General features: G+C 37.8%; 5 protein-coding genes across 11 annotated transcripts in view; 4 read left to right on the forward strand and 1 right to left on the reverse strand.

Annotated features, from left to right (window-relative positions):
* The window catches only part of Orco (odorant receptor co-receptor), a 5,961-nt gene extending 2,831 nt beyond the window's left edge, over positions 1–3,130 (reverse strand). Inside the window, exons 1-4 of the mRNA XM_011298606.1 lie at positions 2,787–3,130; positions 2,226–2,609; positions 1,870–2,124; positions 1,461–1,717 (exon numbers count right to left, since the gene is read on the reverse strand). Coding sequence (XP_011296908.1) covers positions 1,461–1,717; positions 1,870–2,124; positions 2,226–2,609; positions 2,787–2,918 — 1,028 coding nt within the window. The 5' untranslated portion in view covers positions 2,919–3,130. The remainder of the gene's footprint in view (positions 1–1,460; positions 1,718–1,869; positions 2,125–2,225; positions 2,610–2,786) is intronic.
* Positions 3,131–4,028: 898 nt separating this feature from the next.
* On the forward strand, positions 4,029–7,451 carry LOC105262810 (uncharacterized). 6 transcript variants are annotated; one of them, XR_891852.1, is made up of 8 exons: positions 4,029–4,144; positions 5,105–5,495; positions 5,569–5,701; positions 5,905–6,147; positions 6,240–6,526; positions 6,825–7,067; positions 7,151–7,232; positions 7,308–7,392. XR_891852.1 is itself a non-coding variant. In XM_011298607.1 (8 exons), exons 2-8 carry the CDS (start codon positions 5,118–5,120, stop codon positions 7,443–7,445), a joined length of 1,488 nt encoding a protein of 495 aa, XP_011296909.1. In that variant the 5' UTR covers positions 4,029–4,144; positions 5,105–5,117; the 3' UTR covers positions 7,446–7,451. The 6 variants fall into 6 exon arrangements, 4 of the variants coding, with proteins under 4 accessions (XP_011296909.1, XP_011296910.1, XP_011296912.1 ...); XR_891853.1 differs by having other exon boundaries at positions 7,336–7,351; XM_011298607.1 differs by having other exon boundaries at positions 7,167–7,232; positions 7,308–7,451.
* Positions 7,452–8,861: 1,410 nt separating this feature from the next.
* LOC105262811 (alpha-tocopherol transfer protein-like) lies at positions 8,862–11,894 on the forward strand. Its single transcript, XM_011298611.1, has 5 exons — positions 8,862–9,035; positions 10,371–10,506; positions 10,591–10,750; positions 10,873–11,342; positions 11,651–11,894. The coding sequence occupies exons 2-5, from the start codon at positions 10,371–10,373 to the stop codon at positions 11,800–11,802; spliced, it is 918 nt and encodes a 305-aa protein (XP_011296913.1). The 5' UTR covers positions 8,862–9,035; the 3' UTR covers positions 11,803–11,894.
* A 1,005-nt stretch (positions 11,895–12,899) lies between these two features.
* Positions 12,900–18,734, forward strand: LOC105262812 (endoglucanase 19-like). Of its 2 annotated transcripts, XM_011298612.1 has the most exons (5): positions 12,900–13,389; positions 13,465–13,810; positions 14,747–14,969; positions 15,477–15,755; positions 16,615–18,734. In XM_011298612.1, the coding sequence occupies exons 2-5, from the start codon at positions 13,778–13,780 to the stop codon at positions 17,490–17,492; spliced, it is 1,413 nt and encodes a 470-aa protein (XP_011296914.1). In that variant the 5' UTR covers positions 12,900–13,389; positions 13,465–13,777; the 3' UTR covers positions 17,493–18,734. The 2 variants fall into 2 exon arrangements, with proteins under 2 accessions (XP_011296914.1, XP_011296916.1); XM_011298614.1 differs by lacking the exons at positions 12,900–13,389; positions 13,465–13,810 and adding an exon at positions 13,927–14,022.
* A 97-nt stretch (positions 18,735–18,831) lies between these two features.
* Positions 18,832–22,857, forward strand: LOC105262813 (uncharacterized). The gene is made up of 9 exons (XM_011298615.1): positions 18,832–18,980; positions 19,409–19,543; positions 19,632–19,724; positions 19,794–19,958; positions 20,114–20,430; positions 20,492–20,617; positions 20,686–21,048; positions 21,321–21,624; positions 21,737–22,857. Exons 1-9 carry the CDS (start codon positions 18,899–18,901, stop codon positions 21,895–21,897), a joined length of 1,746 nt encoding a protein of 581 aa, XP_011296917.1. The 5' UTR covers positions 18,832–18,898; the 3' UTR covers positions 21,898–22,857.
* The last annotated feature ends 20 nt before the right edge of the window (positions 22,858–22,877 follow it).

The following is a 22,877-nucleotide window of genomic DNA, read 5'->3' on the forward strand; positions in this document are numbered from 1 at the left end:
AACTAATTATTCTGGAGATCTCATTGGCAAAATCAATTGATTCATAATAATAATTGCGGGGATTTTTTCAATTCTCGAATTACTCTAATATCAAACTACACTATATATCATTATATAATATAATTATTATTGCATTTAATATTAGTCGTATACTATCGAAATTTTTTAAATAATCGAGTGATTGTTAGATAATTATCAAAAATAGTCGGCAATGAATTATCAGGCGCATTGGCTTGGAATTTTTGAGATTATTATTTTATATGATTTATTTATGGTGAAGGAGATAAGTGGATAAAATAATAATGTAAGAATGAAGTTGTTGCTAATAAGGGTAAAGATTCGAAGGAATAAGGTGGCAGGGTCGCGTGATTAGAGCCCTGGGCAATGGATAGATCTTATAGACCGACTAACCACCGGTTACTCCTGGGTATAGAAGAGTAAGAAGTGCTATACCCCATATGACACGTAAGGTATGATGTACATGATGTACGACCCAGCGAATTGTTCAGTTCGGAGGGCACGTCCCCCGTTGCGGTCAATATCGCGCTCCAGTCTGATGAATTTTTAAATACTGTGAGAAAAACACCAGTCGACATTCGACCCCCCTCACCAACCCACGCATTTTTCCCTTGGAGGAAAATGCTTTTCTTCACGGGGTGAAAGTTTGAGAGAGAAGAAAAAAAATGAAATGGCTATAAAACTGCTGTTTCATGTCGACACACCACATCGCAATTCTCGTTCGAGGTAATTTGTTTATTTGAATTTCACGGTCTGCAACCGGAGGAACGATCGATGGACACGAGATCGTCATCGTCATGGGGAGGAGTTATTCCCATAATTAATGGATTATTCGTATCATTTTCATGTTTGTACTCTGGGTTATCATGACGACTCCACGGCTCGTTAATGAATAAACAATTGGCTCATTAAATGTGGGATTGCCTGATGGCAATTTAAAATCATTCCACCCGGGCCAGACTATGAGGCCAATTCAAATTTTGTCTGATGATGTTTTCAAAGTCCTTGCTTCAACAAAATCATTCGTTGATGATGGTTTAGTAACGATTTACTTGTTACAATTTAAAATTAGAATGCGTGGGCAGAAGGTAAGTGGAGAAAAGCGATCCCTGAATTGATGCTGGAATAAAGTCTAGTATCACCAGGGGACAGGGGTAGTTTCGTGGATGATTTCCGATGGAAGGGTTGGAATTATCACATTGGCGATTGATTGATCGCGCGAATGGCTTATCGCGTCACGCAAACACGTCAATCTACAGGACATTACGGGTGCCGGGGGGATAAAAACATGTTTCAATCGAATTGCTCCACTTTTATGGTGTAATTCCCAGGCGTGTGCTTTTAATGAAAACACGAGAGTTGATGGGATTGCATCTCCTCAAGCCTCTGATCAACGATTTTTAATGCCCAGGGATTACCAGGGATTACCAGATATCACTCACCTGACGACATGCTTGTGTCTCTCTACCCAGTACTTGATGGCACTTCTCACCAGCATCTCCTGCTTCTTGGTCAATCCGTTGGGTCCAACACCACCGTTGAATTGCATTCCAGCTGCTTGTCTGAATGTTGCCGTGAAATCCTGGCGATTACTGTAAATCCCCCGAAGATCCAGGTCGAGCATATTGTCCCCTTGTTGGGGTGTTGCTGACGGCTGAGTTGTACCATTGGTTTCTCGGAGGTGATCAGCACTTCCAGCCTGTACACCAATTAATCCCACAAGTTTAACGGATTAGCTTTACGAAAACTTAGAAACTACCGTTTAAATCACACCGAGTTTTCGATAATATTCCTATTTATTTTGAGAAATTACTGATTAATGTCGGAGAGAAATGGTATTGGATCGTTTACCTTGAAGAGTTCACTGCTATTAGGCACAACTGTGTCTAGAGTTGCGCTGAGTTCCATCAAGGGCTTCATGATCGCTTTCAGATGCTGTAGTTGTTCACAAGCGAAGAGAAGCCACGAGCAGAAAAGAACATCCAGGGAATTAGCATCGACCATACAAACGAGAAGCCAATAAAATTGGAATACAAGCATTGCTATGTGAGCGACACCGTGACGAGCGTCAAAAGGATAGAACGACCGTACCATCAGTCTCGGGATCTTAAAAAAATGGGAAATCGAATTAATATCGATTATCGATTAACATTGATTATCAACGATTCAGCCAAATTATTAATACACAGTAATTAATGCCTAATTACCTCAACCATGGTGGTCTCGTTGGTGATGGGATCAATGATCTTTTTGTGAGGATCCTCGAAGAATGTGATACCCGTCCAGCACAGGACAGATAGAATTGTTGCAGCACCCACGCAGAACAACAGTCTACGCATTTTAGTAAGTGCAATCGAGTGGTACCTCGCATTGCTCTCAGCAAATAATGGATGACTGTTGGGATTATTCCAAATAGCTAATGTGCGGTAGAACAATTTACTTCGCACAGCGAAGTAGATGACTTTCACAACACTGTGCAAGAAGAAGAGAACAGTGATGGTGTTGGCTGTAAGATCATCAACATCACTACTTTCCATCGCCAGATTTATCCCGCATAACGCAAATTGAAGGACGATTAGGAACAGGTGAACCTGAATTGAAGTAGAAAAAAAACTCCCACATTATTCATTACCCACGTTAAAATAATGAGATTACAGTGAAAATTATCCAAATTAATCAAGTGGATTAAATGGCGTAAAAGTTTTTCACATGTCAATTTTCCACCAAAAGTGCAATCAAGCGGTGAAAAAATAATTAGAAATACTCACGCTGCAATAGACTTTGTGCATGAGTTTCTTGCCCTCTCCATAGTAATTGAACATAAAGTGTCCACTGATCTGCATCAATCTTATATTGGGCATGAGATCGGCCACAAGGCCCTGATGCTTTGTCTTCATCATCTTGAGGCCGTTCCTAAGTGATTAGAACCGGCTGAAGAATCCAAAAGGCACAGAAAAAATCACTCGAAGAACTTGTGTTCATCCACCAGAAATTTATTCAATCACAACTGTCAACGCGAGCACGTGAACTCGCGATATCCTCGACATCGGCTTCCTCATTAATCGTACGATGTTTATCACCCCTTGGCGTTTATTCGGACTGTACAACCCCCTCTTCACGGTGAATATAATACAGTTACCTGGTAATATTTATTGCTCCCACACCGGCATTATACCCAACGTGGACGAATGGGAGGGTTTTTTATGCGCAGACGTCGTTTGTACCCAGTAAAAGACCTGGATGCCGTTGAGGGCCTCTCCTGGTTCGTTATACGTTCGCTGTCTCTACTTCACTGGCTATAATCTTCATTGATTATTTATCACTGAAAAACTCTTCGGGTATTTGTTTGGTCGGATCGCTTTTTTTGAATAATAATATATAATATTTTCAGAGACCGAGAAAATCCTGGGAATCCCAGTTGATGAAAATGTAACATTACCAATCTAGTAAACATTATCAATCTTTTCCTCAATTTTTCCCAATTGTTAAGTCTATCTTTAGTGAATAATTAGCTGGGTGGAGATGTTGGAGGTTCTGGTGGGATTGGAGCAACAATTGGTTCTGGAGAATTTTTTATTGGCTGAAAATTTCAGCCGCGGAGCCGCTAGGGATGGATTCAATTTTTGGAGACAGCCGGTATTCAGTAAATGTCAGATTTTCTCGTGAGTGAGAATGTTCTCGTTGGTTCCGTCAAGTTTCTCCAACGTCAGAGACAATCGATATATAGATAAACATTTCTTGTTGATGAATCAAAAATAGAGGAACGTACAGTGCAGTTAAATATGTCACCAACTAAATATTGCGGCAAGTATATGAATACCCGGAAACGATGATAGAGTGTTTTATAATTCAGTAATTTCAAGCTCACCGACTTTACTTTACAATTTTCCTCATTCGAGCCTAGACTGGTAGTTTGTCCTGATGAAAATTCAAATCGATTCGAGTGATTCTTTTTTTTTATCACCCCAGTGACGAATGTTTGCCCGAATGGTTTTTGTTTAGCGAAGAATCCGACTGGAGTTGGATTTTCTCGAGAAGTACTCGAAAGTTGAATTGAAATATTGAGAGAAATTGGGAAGAAATTGAGAGGAATTGTTAGCAGAGGCTCTTGGGAAAATTGCTGAAGGTAGATTACTTGCACTCAATCCACTCGTCTTAGAATTCAATAGATTACTAATGACTGGGGGTAGAAGGCCTTGGCTTTGTGTCCCCTTGAATTTTACATCAATTAAATCAACTTTTCTGGATATATTTTTTTTCCTACTGTTCATTAGGGTTCATCGATTAGGAAATTAGGTGGATCATGTCCCTGTGGGCAGGCTTTTTTGGCATTAATCATTCAGGAGGGTGAATGCTATGTTTGTCTATGAATGTAATGTTAAGTGAAGGAAGGCTCAATGTCAGAGTTTATTTATTTAACGAGTCTCGGACTATTCGGTTCAAGTTATATCGATCTTATCTTCTTGGCGCAGTTATGAGGTGTGAATTTTTCATGACTAGGAGTTTTGGGGGTTTGAAAAAACGAGCTTTGAAAATTACCTTGGGGTCGTTTGTGGGTTATTTATTTCAGTATTGAAATGGAGGAATTTCCGGAAGAATACATTTTCAAAAATTTAATGATTGATATATTTGTAATTTATTAAATAGGTAATTAACTGGGAGTGGGGTCCCTCCCGTTTTGGGGATGAGCTTTTGTAATCTAGTGATTGTGATATTATCGAGACAATGTGAAATTTCTGGAGGTACAGAGATTTCTTTCAATCATCACTTGTTATCGGGATAATAAGAAATTAATGATGAAGTGATTTGACGCCTTTTACAGTTTTATCATTCATTAAATATGCAATTATGGTAATGATTGCATTTAAAGCCTCTTGGAGAGCTAAAAAATATTCTTCATTAATGATTGATTTCGATGTTGGAGCGTGTCGTGAAAAAATGATTTTTACTTCATTTTTTTAGCGGCTGAATCGTAATATATCCAATGATTATATTACAAAAAAAAACAATTATTCAATGCAGAGCAATGATAATGATAAAAATGATCAAAATGATATGTAAAAAAGAAAAAAAAACATGTTTCCAGTGACGAAAATACAATGAAGGTTTTCATAATCCTCTCAATACTGGGGTCATGCCTGGCTTACTGCCAAGGGAATGACAACTCATCAACTATTGAAGACAGCACAAAATCAACACATCATCCTGACGGAATCCTCCATCCAGACAAATCCAAGGGACCCCTCACCACTCATGACCCTCTCCTGCACCGACTCATCTTCCCGAAGAGAATTCACGAGGACGTGAACAAGTCCCCGGTGACGTTGCTCCCCCAGGATTTAACTGACGTCCATGGGAATAAATCTGTTAAAAATCCCAGGAACGTGATATTCGTGATGCTCGAGGGAGCTGAGGGCGATGATCAATGGCGGAAGTTCAAGGATAACTCGACTTTCTTCACTGAAGGCGTTCTACAGGTTCATTTGTCTTAAATAATACGACGACTTGACTTTTATATCCCATACAACTTTCCCTTTCTCGTTTTAATAGAAATGTTTCATACATGTTGCGTCGAGAAATATTTCTGGGGCTGAGAATGTCAATTGCGATTGGAAAAAAATTTTAGGGGATGGTATCAATGACCTGATGATGTGGGCGAGACAAATTAAACAGATGAACATTGGTAATTCAATCTATTTTTAATTATTATTACTCGATTATAATTATAACGATAATAATAATTGTTATTGTACTTTGGTTTTCCTAAGCGAGAAATTATTGTAAGGGGATATTTTGAATTAGTAATTGAAGATTCAAGAGCGTTCATTTCATTTGGAATTTATTCGAATGAATAATCGATTATCAATCTTAATAAATAAATTACAGGTACTGTGTCGGGAGGAAATTTCACATTACCATCAGTACTTACTCTCGAAAATCCATCGATTTTCCGTCCAAAAATATTCAACGAAAATCCCCAAGACACGGAAATACCACTGAGTTTTCTCGACTCAGAACCGAAGTTGGATAATTATCCGGTTAATTACACCGTTAATAATTTCCCTGGCAATGTAAATCAGTCCACAGTGGGGATCCCCTTGGCTGTCAATCCATATTCCATCGGAGGTGGTAAACAATTTAATTATTCTCTTTATTAATTATGTAGACTCGCCGCACGGAAAAACCCACGTCTCTGCATAATTAATTTTTTCTTTCATAAGAGATGAATGGAGAGCCCTGGGATTTTCTCGACATGATCGCCAAAATTCGCTTCGCGATTTTCAAAACTTTCTTGGATTCTCTGCATGGGGAGTCCGGGGGAAGTGATGGGGTCCCACCGCTATCTGGAAGTTCTGATAAATTCCTGAGACATTCAGGAGGAGTTGTCGATATCATTGCAAATACCCTGGGGGATTTGCAGACTATTCCGTCTGAGAGAGGATATTTGCTGATTGTTGTGGCGACGAGCCAGGAATTGCCCGAAATTTCCGAGCTCCTGCGGCGAAAAGTATTTTCAATTCCCATAATTTTTCAGTGATTCAATAATTCTTTAAATTATAATTATTTAATCATTTTAATTATCAAATTCACCATAAACAACACAACCGAAACGAATTAATTTTCTATCGGTACAATCTCTGATTGGCGTTATGAAATTTCCCAATTCATTCAGTAGTTTTATTTTTACGGTAGCATTCACCTGTGACGCAAGACCCAACGCTCGAAATTCCTTGGGTTTCGATTAAATAAATTTCAAAAAGACAACCAAAAAAAAAATGCTACACCGAATTGATTTATTTTTCCAGACTTCCGTCAATGACACTCTCCTGATTCTCACGGCTCTGGAAAATTCCAAGGGAGGAGTTCCCTTTCTGTCAAGTGGACCTGGTGCATCTCTCATCAGCAGCACAAAACTAATCTCCGATATTCCAAAGATCATAAAATGGACTCTAGAAAGTGCCGAATGCCGTCAGAACCGACATCAACTGGCCCTTCTACGTCATGGCATTCCAAGAGGACGAGTTGCCCGTTCTGATGACGATGACGAGGTGAATCCCCACGCAAACATCAGCGCTATAATGTCTTCCTTTCTCGTGCTAAAGTTCATGGATTATCATAAAAAAATCTCAAGTACAATTTATTTCCAGACGTTAGAGAGTGACGAAATGAATCCCGAAGAGGCACCCTCGGAAGCTGCACCGGAAACGAGCTCAGTGAGTTTATAAAACGAGTAAGAACATTCAGCAGAGATAATATTAAATTTATGAAGAACGGAAATTGTTATTTAGACTGATATCAGTACCGAAACCACCGAAGGTACGACTCCTGAGTTTTTTGCAGAGCCCCGCGCAGATTCTGGTGCCAGTGCCCTGGGACTCCCTTGGGAAACGTTCGGCGTTTTTTCCCTCATAATTTTCACCCTCTGATATTGTCCAAAGTTAATTTGTTTAAGATTTATGAACAATAAATTGAAAACTGTGGAATGATTTTGATGTGTGGAGAGTCCCTCTGGCATTTGAATCGATGGAATTGAATGGATCGGAAAGGAAAACCGTCAGTTAAAAGGGAAAATGTTTGGGGGGAAAATCCAAGGCTTGATTCACCTTCGCAATGTCTTGGATTACTGTTCTCGATCTAATTAAGGTCGTACCGCATGCACGACGACAATCATTGGCATCCTGGATGGCAAATTGCTCTGTGCAACGCTCGATGCACTGACATGCGGTAGAAATTCTTTTTTTTTTTCGTTTTTACTTACAAAGGCAATTATCATTCTGGGGAATAACTAATGTTACGAAAAATTTCACGTTGTGCTCCAAGACACACGAGCCCACGAGAGTGGCTTTCGTCATAACCCACGAGATTATCGTAATCCAGTTTTTTTTCCACCGGGATTAATTTGTCTACTTTTTCTGGGCTTTTGGTATTATTTTCACTTCCATTTTTTTTAGTTGAGTCATTCATAGTCTGTGGAGTCGATTTTCTGTTAGTTTTTGATGTTTTCATTATTTGGTAAAAGCCATAAACTTTCAAACCACTTTTTATCTTTTTTTGGCCTACATTTGTGGTTCAGATTTAATTTACCAAATATAAACTTTATATATAAATTTAATACCAAATATGAATGAAGTAAATATAATTTACCAAATTCAAAAGGATGGGTCATTATGTTTGTTTATCAATTTTTCTGATTTTATGACGATTATTATATTTTTGGAATCCCTGGGAAATTTATTTCTCCTCGTGACTACCTGACGTCAAATAAATTCTTGTGTCCTGAAAAAATGTCTTGTCTTAAGTCTTAACAAAAAAGTTATGAAAAAGTCATGACATCACAAATGTAATGACGATGGCCACTCTAAGTTCTATTTCATAATAATATTACCCGTCCCCACAAACCGAAAATATTTCGAGAGAATTCATTATCGGAGATGAAATCTCACATTTTCGATAGAAACCGGTGCTCTGTGGACTTTGGTAAGCTTACCAAAGCGATTTGCTAAGTTTCGTCAATATTTCCGTGGGAACCCGTTCATTTTTCTCTGCCTCGGCGTATTAAAATTCAACCCGAATAAATATTATTATATTTATGACATAATTTGGTTCTCTGGCGATTCTTGCGCTGATAAAATGTGCGAAATGACCTGATGTGTATGATAATACGGAGAGAAAGAGTTTCTCTCGGTCAAGAGAGAAATGTAATGTCTTTTTAAAAAAATATTGTGGCTATTCGATTGTAACAATCACATTTAGGCAAAATATCACAGGTGGGGAAGAATTTGTAGTGGGGACGCAAAATGAAATATAAGGAGAACCGGTCCACATTGGAACGTTCCCACTCCGCAAAAGGTACTCCATCTCTTTGGTCAGACAGTGAGCGTTTAGTGTTTCATTGAAAATCTGTTGAAAATCATTGGAATCAGTTGGTGGGGTCTTCCGCATAAACAGCCAGTGAAGGCAGATTAAATTAACGTGCGTCTTTAATTCTTGGATTGAGAACTTATCATATTGCCAAGGTGAGAAGATTTCACAATTAAATATCGACAGATATTTACTGGAAAATTGAATTAATTTTAATTTCGAAAATTACGTGGCGTAAATATTTCATTTGTCACATTTGTCCGACATTTTTTTTTGGTGAATTACCGAATTTTTTTGGACATTATTCAGTATCTCGTGAAATAGAAAATCGGCGGATGAATCTGATCGCAAAGATATGTGAAAATATAATAATGTAATTATAATTAAATAATTCAGTACAGTCAAGTAATTGCAGCCTCCGGTTTCAGAGTTTCTCAGTTAATTTTGATCATCAGAAAAATTCTCTGCACCAGACAGTCTGTCGTAACCCATCGAAACTTTCACTGCTGTGCGTTGATCTCAGTGAACTGTTCTCAGTTTAAAAACAGTCGTTACACTCACAATGTGCAATTGCACCTACATATTTCATCTCGATTACAGGATTGAACTTATGAATCATACGGATAACAATAAGAGTAATAACACCGATTTTTCAAGATGCTTCCTCTTGCCTCTGGATTTTTCAGAGATTTCCAGTCGATTCACGAAGAATAAGTGAAAGTTCCCCTTGAGCAATTCAGAGTTATGATGAATTTCTTGGTTTAAACTATATCTCTTTGATACTAAATTTAAATAGAGAATATCTTCATTTTGTCATTGCGTTCTCACTTATTTTTCCATTGTGCAATGATGTCGCAAGAAAATTGCCAGTCACGGGGTTTATGTGAAATTTCCACTGTACTCGTTCTGTTTTTGTGGAGGGAATTCTTGGAGGTGCGTTAGTTAATCGACTTTTCGATCGCAATGAGTTGATCAGTCATGTATTATGACGCACTTCGAGATGATAATGATTCTGTTTACGTGGAATCGTTATAATCGATTGGTGTGGACAAAAAATCAAAATTCATCTACGATCGTTGAGGAGAGAGAATTTATCAGAATCAGGTTCTTGATGTAGGCAAATGTCAAGGCTCTATATTATGAAATACCCTTCCTCCTCTTTTTAATGAATCGATCATGTTATGACATTGATTACGGCATGGACAATTCGACGGTTTAATACTAATTAAATGTCGAAGAGGAAAATGGTCTGATTCTGGTAGAAAAAAAAAATGGAATTACCTGGAGGCTGAGTGGTAATTTTCAAGGAATGAGAGCTCTCTCATTTACTTGTGGATGTTCACCGCAATTAGTTGATGATTCCACAATAATTTCTGGATTTTCCCATTTTTCTCATTAATTTTACGGATGCACTACACTGTGTTCAGAGATTCCATTGATTATTCCATAAAAATTTATTAAAAATCGACATTCTTCTTTCCGATTTTTAGATGTTGATACAACCGACCGAGGAGATGTCCAAACTCATTAGAGTGGAGCTCAATGAAAATGTGGAAACAAGGGACAAGGATGTACAGATTATCAAGGATTGGCTAAAAAAACAGCCACACTTGCCGAATACTTTTGGTAAATATGTCTCACTGTAATGACAGATCATTTAATTTGAATGTAATTTGAATTGCTTATTGAAGTTCAATTTAATTTCCACAGACGACGAGAGATTAATGACTTTCTTGAGGGGTTGCAAGTTCTCCTTGGAGAAATGTAAAAAGAAATTAGACATGTATTTCACGATGAGAGCAGTAGCCCCAGAATTCTTCAGCAATCGAGACATCACGAGTCCCGAGATGAGAGGTCTTCCCGCACTTATGTTAGTCCATTTACTTTTTTATTTATAATTATAATCTTGAGATCATTCAACAGGATTTCATTAATTCCTGAATAGAATAGATTCATTATCATTAGTTAATTTTGATTAATATTGCCTGACAGACAAATACCACCGCTTCCTGGACTCACGAAAAACGGTCGCCGTGTGGTGATAATGCGGGGACTAGACAAGAATCTACCAACACCTAACGTCGCTGAATCCATGAAACTCGTCATGATGATAGGAGATGTACGTCTCAAGGAGGAACTCGTTGGAGTTGCTGGAGATGTGTATGTCCTTGATGCATCTGTGGCAACAGCTTCTCATTTTGCCAAGTTTACACCAAATCTCGTCAAGAAATTTCTCGTTTGTGTGCAAGAGGCTTATCCTGTGAAACTCAAGGAGATTCACGTGATTAATGTCAGCCCTTTGGTGGATTCCATTGTTAATTTCGTCAAGCCCTTCCTCAAGGAGAAAATTAGACACCGTATTTTCATGCACAGTAATATTACAACCCTCTACGATTACGTACCCAGGGAAATACTGCCTACAGAATATGGAGGTGATGCTGGATCCATTATGACAATCAACGGTAATTAATCACTTGTTTGCGCTCCATTTATCATCATTATATATTTTGGAATTCATTACAACTTTCGATACATTTTTTGTCTATTCCATTTGGATTTTCTACTCAAATTACTGAATACTCTGTTGAGATATTTTTTTTTTACACTGAATTTTCTCAGCTCAAATTCCCTTTTTTTTAAATTGTTCACTTCTTTTAAATCGGCAGCGATCCAATAGAATGAACTCGCAGAATTTTATTTCTCGAGTTGCAGTAACGAAATATCGAGGTAAAGTAGTTGACGTGTGTTTTTTTTTATTCTGTCTCATTAGAAACTTGGATGAAGAAGTTGGAAGACTACAGGCCATGGTTCAAGGAGCAAGAGGCAGTTAAATCTAACGAAGCATTGAGACCCGGCAAACCAAAGACTCAGGATGATCTATTCGGAATTGACGGTTCATTTCGTCAACTCTCGTTCGATTGATAAATAATTACACAGCAAGAATGGAATATCTGTTGGGTGTCAGTGGGACAAAAAAATCTGAGCTATAAATCATTTTTATATTTTCAACATTAGACTCCACACGTTCATTTTATTTCTCATGCCCAGAGTCCACTTAAATTTCTGCATCCACTAGTTCAATTCCGATTAACTCCGTGGGTATGAATAATGGGAACTTGAGTTACAAATTATTTCTTCAATGAAACCGAGTGAAAGTAACAACCTCAACGAGGGAATCGAGAGGTACTTTTCCTTTTCAATGAAACCCATTGCCTCATTTGAAGTCACCGCATGCTGAATCTATTCCCGAATTTTCGAGGGAAAGAATTCTATTGCGGCTCGGACACTCCGAGAAATTCCGTGTTCTCCAATCGATGAGTTGATTGAGCATTCCGCCAGGAAATTCATTACGCAAGCAGAACCAATTAGCGACGATAATTGCCGTTTATTCAATTTTCCATCTGTCTATCGCAATAATTCTCCATTAATGGCACAAAATCGTCGCTAATCACGACATTTACTGAATAAAAAATAGGAATTGTAGGAAAATAATGGATTATGAAACACCAAATTCAACAAGTGTAATCAATAATTAATGATGTATTACCAAATAATAAATCCGGATACTTCCTGTTTGAATTTGAATTGAATTTCGTTTAAATAAAAGAGTCCATGTAATTTTAAAAATTCAAATACAAAAACTTGCAACTCAAACTCAACAAGCAAGATTAATTAATTAATTAATTAACGATATTAAATCCAACGAAAAGATGTTTTTCACGGTATCCAATATTTTCCATAATTATTTTCAATTTGTGTAAAATAATAAAGCTGATGTCTGTAAAATAAACTGATTTTGAAACAATGTCATTCCACAAAATTGTTGTCGTAAAATTATTACCAGTAATTATCAATAGCCACAGCAATCGATTACCCAGCGTCTGATTAATCCCGAGCCAGACGTAAGCCTCGACTAATTGCAGAATAATTATAAACTCGTAAGAGACTCCCTTCCTCTGGTGGGTTGTTGGGTGGTGGTAAACACACACCACATGGTTCATCCGTGGGATTCGCGAGACCAACAGTACCAGCTCTGCAGAAATCGTGTGCTCCTCGTTTCCACTCACTCAATCGCCAATTCATCGTCAATCCATCGTCAATCCATTATTCGTGGTTTCCTAGTGAACAGTGAAACTAAAACCACTCGAATAAAAAATCAAACCGCCAATTCTCTAAATAACAAACAATAACGAGATAATCACAGATAATCACAATCAAAGTTTAATTGCTATGACAAGCCCCAGAAAAAAAATCCCTCCACCCATAAAATTGATCTAAAATTATTTATACTTTTTATGTATATTTAAGGGCGAAATCAGTAAATTCAGTTGAATTTAGAGGAACGAAGAGCGAAGTAATGTGCGTTGATTCATCGCTGAAAAAAATAATAATAACTGGTAATTTCAAAGTTAAAAGCACGAGTGTAATGTATTGAGGCCTCCGATAAATCCGAGAGATTATGATAATCTCGAATACCTGGTTGTGCACGTTCCCAAGATATTCGAAAAAGTAATTTTTCTTTCACAGACACACGAACACTGGAGTTCATCACCATCCAGTTGAATTCTTTTTTTTTTTTCCCAGGTTGAATTTGTAATTTTCCTGCACGCAAGTGATAATACCGGACGTTCGCGGCCTTCAGCACTCATTGTTCCTTTTTTCAATGTGAAAAGGAAAAAGAGAGAATTGAAATAGTTGGGTATTGATTGACTGCCGTGTGGAATTAAAGGAAAAGATGCAGAGTCAGATTCTGCAAATAGGTATTCCGTTGAAATGCACCTGTTGACGTCGAGGGGACGTCCAGAAGTCTCGGGTAGTTCATCAGGAATGGATGCTATCGTTCACGATAAATCTACCTGGTTATTATCCTGGTGAATGACAGGATAAACACAGCATCATGTACCTTCGCTGGATGTACTATTGTCTCGTGGTAAATATTATAAATATTATAAATATTAATAACGCAAGGATTATTTTCTATTTAAGACATATCCCTTTCAATCGATGGAATTCAATTCTGCTTGAAGTGCACCAGTCGGGCTTATGAGATATCTTTCTACGTTCTGAGAAAATTTCTCGAGTTCAATGGACGCGTAATTTCCGTGTGACATACGTCAATACTCATTGCAAATATGTACTGAGGTTTGTTTCCCTTTAAGTTTTCACCGCTTTCTGGGGTTTACATTCTTCTGGATGGCTTGAGGGATCTATCCTTCGGGATTCTACTTCAAATAGGGATTTGTGTGCTTGTGGGGGGGAGAGTAATTATGGAAAATTGTAGGAAAAGTCGGGGTTACGCAAGCCCACATTTTTTTTACTTCAATCGAATCGTTCATTGAACTATTTATTTGTCGAGTGGATTTGATGCAATTATTGGTCTCGGGGGGAGTTATCAGGTTTATGTTAATGACAGCTTGAACTTTCGCGAGATACGCAATGCGGATTATTAGTTTAGTGAATCTCGAGAAGTCTTAATTATTTTTACTGCCGTGGGCTTGTAGAAAATAAAATGTAAGAGGAATATTGAGGAAAATATCAGGTGATTAGTCATGATTAACATGAATAATGCTTGATAAATGAAAATTATATTAATTCAGTGATTGAATTGTCATTGGAAATGGGAAATTACTCTATCTGTCAATGAATTGACGTAATTGACATTCCACATGAATTATTTGTCGGTAAGATTTTTAAGAGTTTTTTCAATAGAGTGTGTTTCAAGAGAGTATTTTTGAAGTTTCAATGTGGAATTGAACTTACGTTAATCCACGTGGGCCTTCAGGTGGGGATTTTAATATTTTTCTAGTGCTTGGGGATTGGAGGTGAATGAAGAAACTCTAAGCCAATGTTTTTTTCTTTCTTCTAGATTCTAGGTGTGTCGTTAATGACTCACGGCTTGGCTGCACCAAATGTGAAACCAATGGAAAGTGTCAGTGATTACGCAAAGGTATTGGAGTTGTCATTGATGTTCTATGAGGCACAGAGATCTGGTGAATTGCCTCCAGATAACAGAATTCCCTGGCGTGGGAATTCCGCTCTTGATGATCGGGGACTTCATGGGGAAGATCTCACGGGCGGTTATTACGATGGTAATTTAACCAGCATAAATTCATAATACCTTACGTAATTGATTATCGGAGGGGAAATTTTCATTAAACGTTTTGAAACGGTTAATCGAAGTGATATTGGCAAGTGTGATTCAGTGAAAGAGGATTGAAGAGAGTCCGAGAGCTACTGGAAATATTTTTGTTGAAGATTCAATAAAAAATATTCAGAATCTTTTTTCATTTCTTGATCATCAAAAGTGTTATGTCTCGGAGTGGGTCAGTCACATTGTATATGAATTTTTATTTAAGTGTGTGAACATTCCGTATTGTCAGCCTGAAACGTGCAATAAGCGTAATTAGGGTATGAAGAGCAAGTGATGAAATGTGAATAATTTGTGCAAGGGTGAGACGGAGATTTTGCAATCGGTGGATTTTGCGGAGGGGCAGAATTCTCAGAATAATTGAAGAATGAAAATTAATATAATTTTATTATTTTGGTTAATTGAGAGGTTGATCCCGGGTAATTAAGTGGAATTCTGGAATTTTCAGCTGGGGATTTTGTTAAATTTGGTTTCACCATGGCCTCGACGACGACTCTACTTGCCTGGGGTGTAGTCAGCTGGCCAGAAGCCTACGAAGCCGCGGGTCAACTCGATCAAGTCCGCAAATCAATAAAGTGGGCCACCGATTACTTCATCAAGTGTCACGTTAGCGAGTTCGTCTTCTACGGTCAAGTGGGGGATTTTTCGCTCGATCACACCTTCTGGGGCAGACCCGAGGAGCTCAACACGACAAGACCTGCATTCAAAATCGACAAGGATCATCCAGGTAGACTATTTCCATAATAACGGAACACTAAAATCAATAATTTCTTCATGTAGATGAAAAGATTCTGTTGGAGAATTCCGGGATTAATGGGAAATTTGATTTTATTGAGCGGATTTGCAAATGAATTAAATTCCATCGTCTCATCCGGAAATTATAAAATCTGCGGAACGTAAAATGCGAGAGTTGTAGTCGTGAGCCGCTCGATTTGGTATTCCAGTGACAGTGCGCGTCCTCCGTCGAGCAACTGTCTTGAAATATTAATTAACCGGCACTTACGTCGTTCCTCTTGGGTATTGAAATGTGCAGTGGTGTATAACCGTTTGACTTTTTACGTTCCACCCAAACATTATGATCTAGCCACAACACTATTCAATTCCAGTCATAACACAAGTCAATTAGCAAATAGAATTTACATTTTCAAATGAAATCAGTGATCAGGACAAAAGCTGAAGCTTATGATTGCAATTTACTGATGACAATATTTTTGATGAAAGAAATTTCAATTTTTATTAGACTGATGGCATTTTTTTAAGGAAAATTCTCTGAGTAGGAAAAATCCTTGAGTGTTACAACTTCGTCGCTGATTTGTCCTTTCATCTGAATCCACTGTTGAATGAATAAATTCAATTTAAACGGTCGGACTGAATTGCACGTAACACAATTACCAATCAGTCAATAATATGGGCTAGCCTCAAATGAACTCAATGAATGCGGAGTAGTGAACCGCGTACTCACCCGCGTCATTAGCTTTCGTTATCTGCCAAACATTGTCACACTGATTTCTTGTCGATTGAAAAAACAAGAAAAAACTGTAAGACACATAATTAATGAATAACTCAACAATGAATTACACCAACAGGTTCAGATCTAGCAGGTGAGACAGCAGCTGCCCTGGCAGCCTCGAGCATAGTCTTCAAGATGATCGATCCCTCCTACAGCTCAGAGTGTCTACGTCATGCCCGTGAGCTGTACAAATTCGCCAACATCCATCGCGGCCTCTACCACGAGTCTATAAAAAATGCAGCTCAATTCTACGAGAGCACAGACTACGGTGACGAGCTAGCCTGGGCAGCAGCTTGGCTCTTCAAAGCCACCAACGACGCGAAATACCTAGAAGACGCCGAGCACCATTACCAGCACTTCCACCTGAAGGAGAGACCCAACGAGTTCTTCTACAACAAAAAAGTCGCTGGTGTGCAGGTCCTCCTGGCACAGCTGACAGGACAATCAGAATATGAGAACGCAGCTCGTGCTTTCTGCGATTTCTCATCGAAACAGCAGAAACGAACCCCAAAAGGTCTAGTTTATATCGACAAATTTGGTACTCTCTGTCATGCAGCCAATGTTGCTTTCATCTGCCTTGAGGCAGCTGATTCTCCGGGAATTGGTGATCCCCATGAGTACCGTGAATTCGCCAAACACCAAATCCATTATATGCTCGGTGGTGGAGGCAGAAGTTATGTTGTTGGATGGGGAATTAATCCTCCGCAACAGCCTCATCATGCTGCCTCGAGTTGCCCCAATTTACCAACTCACTGTGGCTGGCCTGAATTCGACCGCAAAGCTCCAAATCCTCAGATCCTCTACGGTGCTCTCGTTTCAGGTCCCGATGAGGCAGATAAGTTTCGAGATCACAGAGAGGATTACGTTTATACTGAGGTTACGCTTGATTACAACGCTGGATTCACCAGTGCACTTGCCGGACTCCTTCAGCTTCATGTTAAGAAGAATAAATGATTACCAATAACTAGGATATTTTCACTAAATAAAAAATTACAATTGCCATATTTCTCGTGGAGAATAATTTCTTCAATAGAATAAATGCAATTGCTGTTTTTTAAATCCGTTGCAGCCCAGTTCTTGATGAATAACTCGACGGAATAAATTCAGCGTAAATTCATTCGCCAGCGGGATAAATTCCGAAGTTTTACGAATTTGCGATCATAATTTTGAATTCTGCATTTTGTGGGGTAAATTTTGGAATGAAGTAATGGGGTGGGTGAAGTTATTGGGATATTTATTTATTCGAGTTAAATGTACTTCGTGCAACCGCGTTCGAATGGATTTTTTTCTCATCGTGCGAATTCCCTCGAGAAGGGAATTTGCCCCTTTATTCTTAGTTTTATGCTGGAGGCCATGGGCTGAAAAATTCATGAGGCTTGGCGCATTCCCTGGGGAATCATGGTGAAATTTTATTAAAGTTTCCTCGATTTTTATCGATAGCTTTCTAATTTTCTCCGTGGTACTCAAGATTATTGAATGTTGAATTTAATAAAATCGATAGGTCAATAATCAATAAAATCAATAAGCCTCAGATTTTTAAAATCATTGTCAGCAAAAATGGATTCCAACAATTGAAAAAGATGATCCATTACATTTTCATTACACAAATGATTATTAAATTACTAATAAGATCCAAGTGAATTTCTCTCAAAATAATTTTGCAGAATGAAATATCTAGATAATGAAGAATATCTTGGAAAATTGAGTTACAAACAGCGGATTTTTCCGCGAAAACCTAGAAGGATTTAATGACGAATGCATTAAGATTTTCTTTTGGACTTTTATATGTATACGTAAGGGGAGAGTATTCACATGGAAATACGTGACAATTCCACATAATTTAACTGAGAAGAAGAAGTAAATTAACGTAGTGTATTTTTTTTTAGAATTTCAACAACATTTGCGTACGAATAGCTTTTATTCTTCATAAATCATAATTTGTTATTCACCAGTGACACGAGAACTCGATAAGTTAAGTTTTTAGAAACTTAGATGATATTTCTTCGCTACTGGCTGTGTATTATATTAATTAGATAATTAAAGGAATTCTATTGATTATACAAATTCTTTTAAATTACATCGATTCAAAATTAAAATAAATCCTGAATGCTTGGAGTCTGGATGCGTGAATTTTTATGAAAAGATGACTTGAAATGTCTTCTTCATTTTTAAAATATAGAATTATTTTGAAGATAATGAGATTTTCTTATCATTCCAGTCCACTATAGGCTGGGTGATGGAAGTCTTGTGGAAGTTTGTTATGAATTTGTGGTGTCCGGTTATGAAAACTCGCGATATCAATTTACAATTTATGCTCACTCGTTGTTCATAGCTCACACGTTTCGCATGTTCCATCGATAATGCATTTCTGTCGATGGATCAGGAACATTCTGATCGTTTTAGTTTTAATGTCCCACGTGTCGCTCAGAAGCTCATACAGAAGTAAGTGATAAATAATTCGAAATACATTTTCTGGAATCATGTGTGAAAAAATCAATAGTGAAGTGTTAGTCGTGAAACGCCACTTAATCATGCGTTTGACGGAAAATAAATGATCTTAAAGGAAAAGGCGAAATATTTTCATCCTTCTAGATAAAAATTATCGGGTGATTATCCCCAGAGTCAATTAACACGGAATTGTTCATTGGAAAGAAGTAAATTAATGGATCAATGCCTGCATGAATTAAATAATTGATAAATAAATAAATTATTAGTCCAACGAAAAAATAGTTTCTCACCGGTAATTATTTATTTTCGCACACAGAATACCAGGAAAACCAGTGGAGATAATTCATCGCATTGTAAACTACGAGCAACACCTCGGTGAAATAATTTCGTAATAAAACATGTGTTATTCATAATCTTTCCAGTTGTCGGAAATTTCGAGACTCCGGGTGGCTGTACCTTTGTGAAATGTAAGAAAAATGAGCGCTGTGTAAGCAGAAAGTTTTTATGTGAACGTTATCCCTGCCCCAGCATGTTGTACTGCGCAAAGACGCGTACAGGTACGATAAAAATGAAAAAAAAAATTAATTAGATGATCATTATAACACGGGTGAAAATAAACCAGTCTATTTATATAATTGCATTTAGAACTGCTGAGAGGACCTGTCTCCTGCGAGTCCGTCAGGTGCACCAAGGGACACGTCTGCGTTATTAGAGTGGGTCGGTGCAGTTGGAATGAATGTGCGCATAATTTTTATTGCTCCTACGTAATTATTTATATTCGGATTTAATTGATCTTTTGTTAATTAGCGTGCAAGGATAGAGTCGCTAGGTGCGTTACGGAGCAAGAGTATTTTGATGGTCCAGCTACGTGCGCTGGATTCAATTGTGCCTCAGGTCAACGCTGCATCCTCAGGGAATCACTCTGCAATCGACCTCCATGCAAATTATTCAAGAGCTGTGCCAATGCTCAAGGTTAATTTATATCTTCACATCCAATAGTCGCTCAGGGATTTTTATTGAAAAATTGTTGAGCGCACTGTTGGAGTATGAACTCGAAGTTTTCAATTGCAAATTTTTTAAACTATTTTTAACTATTTTTTAACGAATCATTTAATTGGAATGATCAGAGGTGCACGTGTGGATGGAGAGGTGTAAATCTCTTGGGTGTTTGTCCGAGTTCGAGTGCTTCCTCCGAAGACCCCATGACAATTGTCGATCATCAGCTTGTCAACACACACCTGATTGCACAGCAACGACCGATAGGGAATTGCTAGCAACTGAAAAATGTAACGGCTGGATATGTCCCAAAGGTCAGCAATGCGCTTATCAAGTTCAAAGCCCTTGTACAAGCGACAATTGTAGAATTACTCGGTCATGTCACGGTCGGACAACGCCAATGAATGATTCATCACTGCCAACTGCCTATTATCGGCAAATGGGAAAAGTTCGTTATTCTCATTCAATCAATTGTCGGTCCTGAAATTGTAATTATTTATTTCGTTCAGGTGAGATTCATCGATTCTACTCCATCTCCTACTGCAACTCCTTGGGATAATTTTCGAATCAGGAGTAATGCACAAGCTATTAATTACCTGATGAAAGAGGCCGGGGAATCTCGGTTTAATCGCACGGTAATTGTTGCAATTGATTATCGAAATTCATCGCGATGATTGTATAATTTTATGCCGTGTTGGAACAGGAATTTCTACAGTGGCTGAACTCGGTGAAGAATATTCTCGGTCAAAAGGCGTATGATCTATGGCTGGATGAAATACGAACAATTACTGTTCGCAACAAGCCGTTTCATGACTGGTTTCCAACACTCAATTCACGAAATTCTACCGGAGAAATTATGCAACAGGGGAAACCGTTCTGGAATATTTTGAGGGGAAATGATTATCATTCGGAGCGTGAACGGGCTTTAGAAAACAAGATTTTTGGTGTTAAACATGGAAATGTGTCGGGAAATATTTTTATGGATGAGAGAATTCCGATTGAATTGAATCGGTTGATGAATAAATTGAGGGAGGGACACAATATTTACTTGGACGTCATGAACAAGGTAATTATATAATTTTATTTTATTTATGACGAAATCGTCAATCGAATTTGTTTATTCACCCTGAAAATTCAACTCAATTAATTTTTATGCTGAATAATCCCGAATATTATGATGACCATTTGAATTTTCAAACTGATACTGAAACTTAAATCCTTTATTTAACTCATTTATAAACATTTTTTATGATTAACGATTTTTTTGGAGAATTAAAGAGTGATTAACATTGACATTTAATATTACTCTCTATAATTTCTTTTTTTATTCATTTGAAGACAAAAGAATTGGTATCGACGATGGAAAAATTAGTGCCAGTGTCTCACCTCGATGGAGTCACCGGAAGGATCCAGAAACCCCCGGAGACCCGGAAGTTCTTGAAAGAAATCCCAGATATTAAACCAGAAAAAAATACAACTCCGAGTTCCCCCGTGGTCGAGGATTACGAGATCGGGGATTATTCTGACGATAACAACACCGATTTTGTACTCGTGGATTACGGCGAGGGCAAGCAAATTAATATCAATCAAACCATCCCCAGGGTAGTCATCAGGGTGGAGAACAACATGCATCAGCCAATAAGTGAGTTTTTTACCCGATCTTCAGAGGATGAAAAATGAAAATCTGAAAAAATCAATGAAGTGATTGAATAATTTTTCATGGGAGGTTCTAATTTCTATTCGATTCGTTTCAGAAATCGGGAACGTTCAGTTGGAATACGAAGAAAATGAGAGTCCAAATGTGCAAAACCAGACACGATCGGTGTACGACCATGACGATTACGATGTCAACGAGTACCAGTACTTCAGATCACCGGCGTCAAAAACTAGTACAAAAACAAATAGATATCCGTGAAATTATTTATTATTCTCGACGTTAACGCGACGTGCGTTAGAAAGGCTTTTTATATATATAAAAAAAAACAAGTAGGAGAGACTGCACAAACAGCATTACAATGTGTCCTGACAATTTTTTTCGATGAAAGAATTCAGCGCAATTAGACGCTGCGGTATGATGTGTAATTGGGTTGAAATAATCATCACTGGAATTTATCCGCAATAGTTTTTTTCAATTGACTTTTTTTTTCAATTTATCTCCACATTTGTTGAGAGCATTAATTACTGGCAGTGGAATTGGAAAGGATTATTCATTTTTATGGGAATTTTCAGCGAGAAGTGATAAATTGTGCGGTTCTCTCGATTTTCTAGAAGTCAGGGACTATTTTTATTTTCAAGCCGAGTATTCGTAGGTCATTCTCAGTTCAGGCAATCATTAATGGAAATTATGTGAACCGGTTCTCAAAGATACTTTATCACGCTATTGACGCTGAATGGACAGTGAACCTAAAAAAATAGGAGGTACTTTAATTTTTGCCATCAGTCGTAATTGTTGAATACTCGCCATCATTTTGATAAACAAAATTCAAGTAAAATTGGATATTCCCGAGATGTGAAGATCAAAATCCTTGAAGAACTCGGAACTACCGACGAACGTTCCCTTGAACATTGAAAGTATGCGAAAGTTCAATAGTTCTGACACATGAGTTATTAAAAAAAATTAAATTTATGAATTATATTATGTTGAGGTTTTACTCGCACTTGTAATTTTTGTATTTATTCCACAAAATGAAATCGAATGAGAAATTCCTTCGACGTCCGATTCCTTCAACTATTCATGAATTTTCAATTTCTTCCCAGCACTGTAGCCTGACCCCACACCTTTTCAGTATTTGCGAGACTCTGGTTATTGCTCTGGCTCCTTTTCATCAAAGGTCCACATCCCTGGGAACGTATGAGATTTGTAAAGCAGGTTTAATAAAGGTCAAATAATCTACC

Source organism: Fopius arisanus, unplaced genomic scaffold (assembly GCF_000806365.1).
Source record: "Fopius arisanus strain USDA-PBARC FA_bdor unplaced genomic scaffold, ASM80636v1 scaffold00011, whole genome shotgun sequence".
Lineage (NCBI taxonomy): Eukaryota > Metazoa > Arthropoda > Insecta > Hymenoptera > Braconidae > Fopius > Fopius arisanus.

Bases quoted from the DNA above. Each gene is read 5' to 3' on its own strand.
- LOC105262810 (XM_011298607.1), top strand. From the start codon at position 5,118: ATGAAGGTTTTCATAATCCTCTCAATACTGGGGTCATGCCTGGCTTAC. The intron at 5,702-5,904 runs GTAATTCAATCT...AATAAATTACAG, and splicing joins AATTAAACAGATGAACATTG to GTACTGTGTCGGGAGGAAAT. The intron at 7,068-7,166 runs GTGAATCCCCAC...ATTTATTTCCAG, and splicing joins GTTCTGATGACGATGACGAG to ACGTTAGAGAGTGACGAAAT.
- LOC105262811 (XM_011298611.1), top strand. From the start codon at position 10,371: ATGTTGATACAACCGACCGAGGAGATGTCCAAACTCATTAGAGTGGAG. The intron at 10,507-10,590 runs GTAAATATGTCT...TAATTTCCACAG, and splicing joins ACACTTGCCGAATACTTTTG to ACGACGAGAGATTAATGACT. The intron at 11,343-11,650 runs GTAATTAATCAC...CTGTCTCATTAG, and splicing joins ATCCATTATGACAATCAACG to AAACTTGGATGAAGAAGTTG.
- LOC105262812 (XM_011298612.1), top strand. From the start codon at position 13,778: ATGTACCTTCGCTGGATGTACTATTGTCTCGTG. The intron at 13,811-14,746 runs GTAAATATTATA...TCTTTCTTCTAG, and splicing joins GGATGTACTATTGTCTCGTG to ATTCTAGGTGTGTCGTTAAT. The intron at 15,756-16,614 runs GTAGACTATTTC...TTACACCAACAG, and splicing joins AATCGACAAGGATCATCCAG to GTTCAGATCTAGCAGGTGAG.
- LOC105262813 (XM_011298615.1), top strand. From the start codon at position 18,899: ATGCATTTCTGTCGATGGATCAGGAACATTCTGATCGTTTTAGTTTTA. The intron at 20,431-20,491 runs GTTCGTTATTCT...TATTTCGTTCAG, and splicing joins ATTATCGGCAAATGGGAAAA to GTGAGATTCATCGATTCTAC. The intron at 21,625-21,736 runs GTGAGTTTTTTA...GATTCGTTTCAG, and splicing joins CAACATGCATCAGCCAATAA to AAATCGGGAACGTTCAGTTG.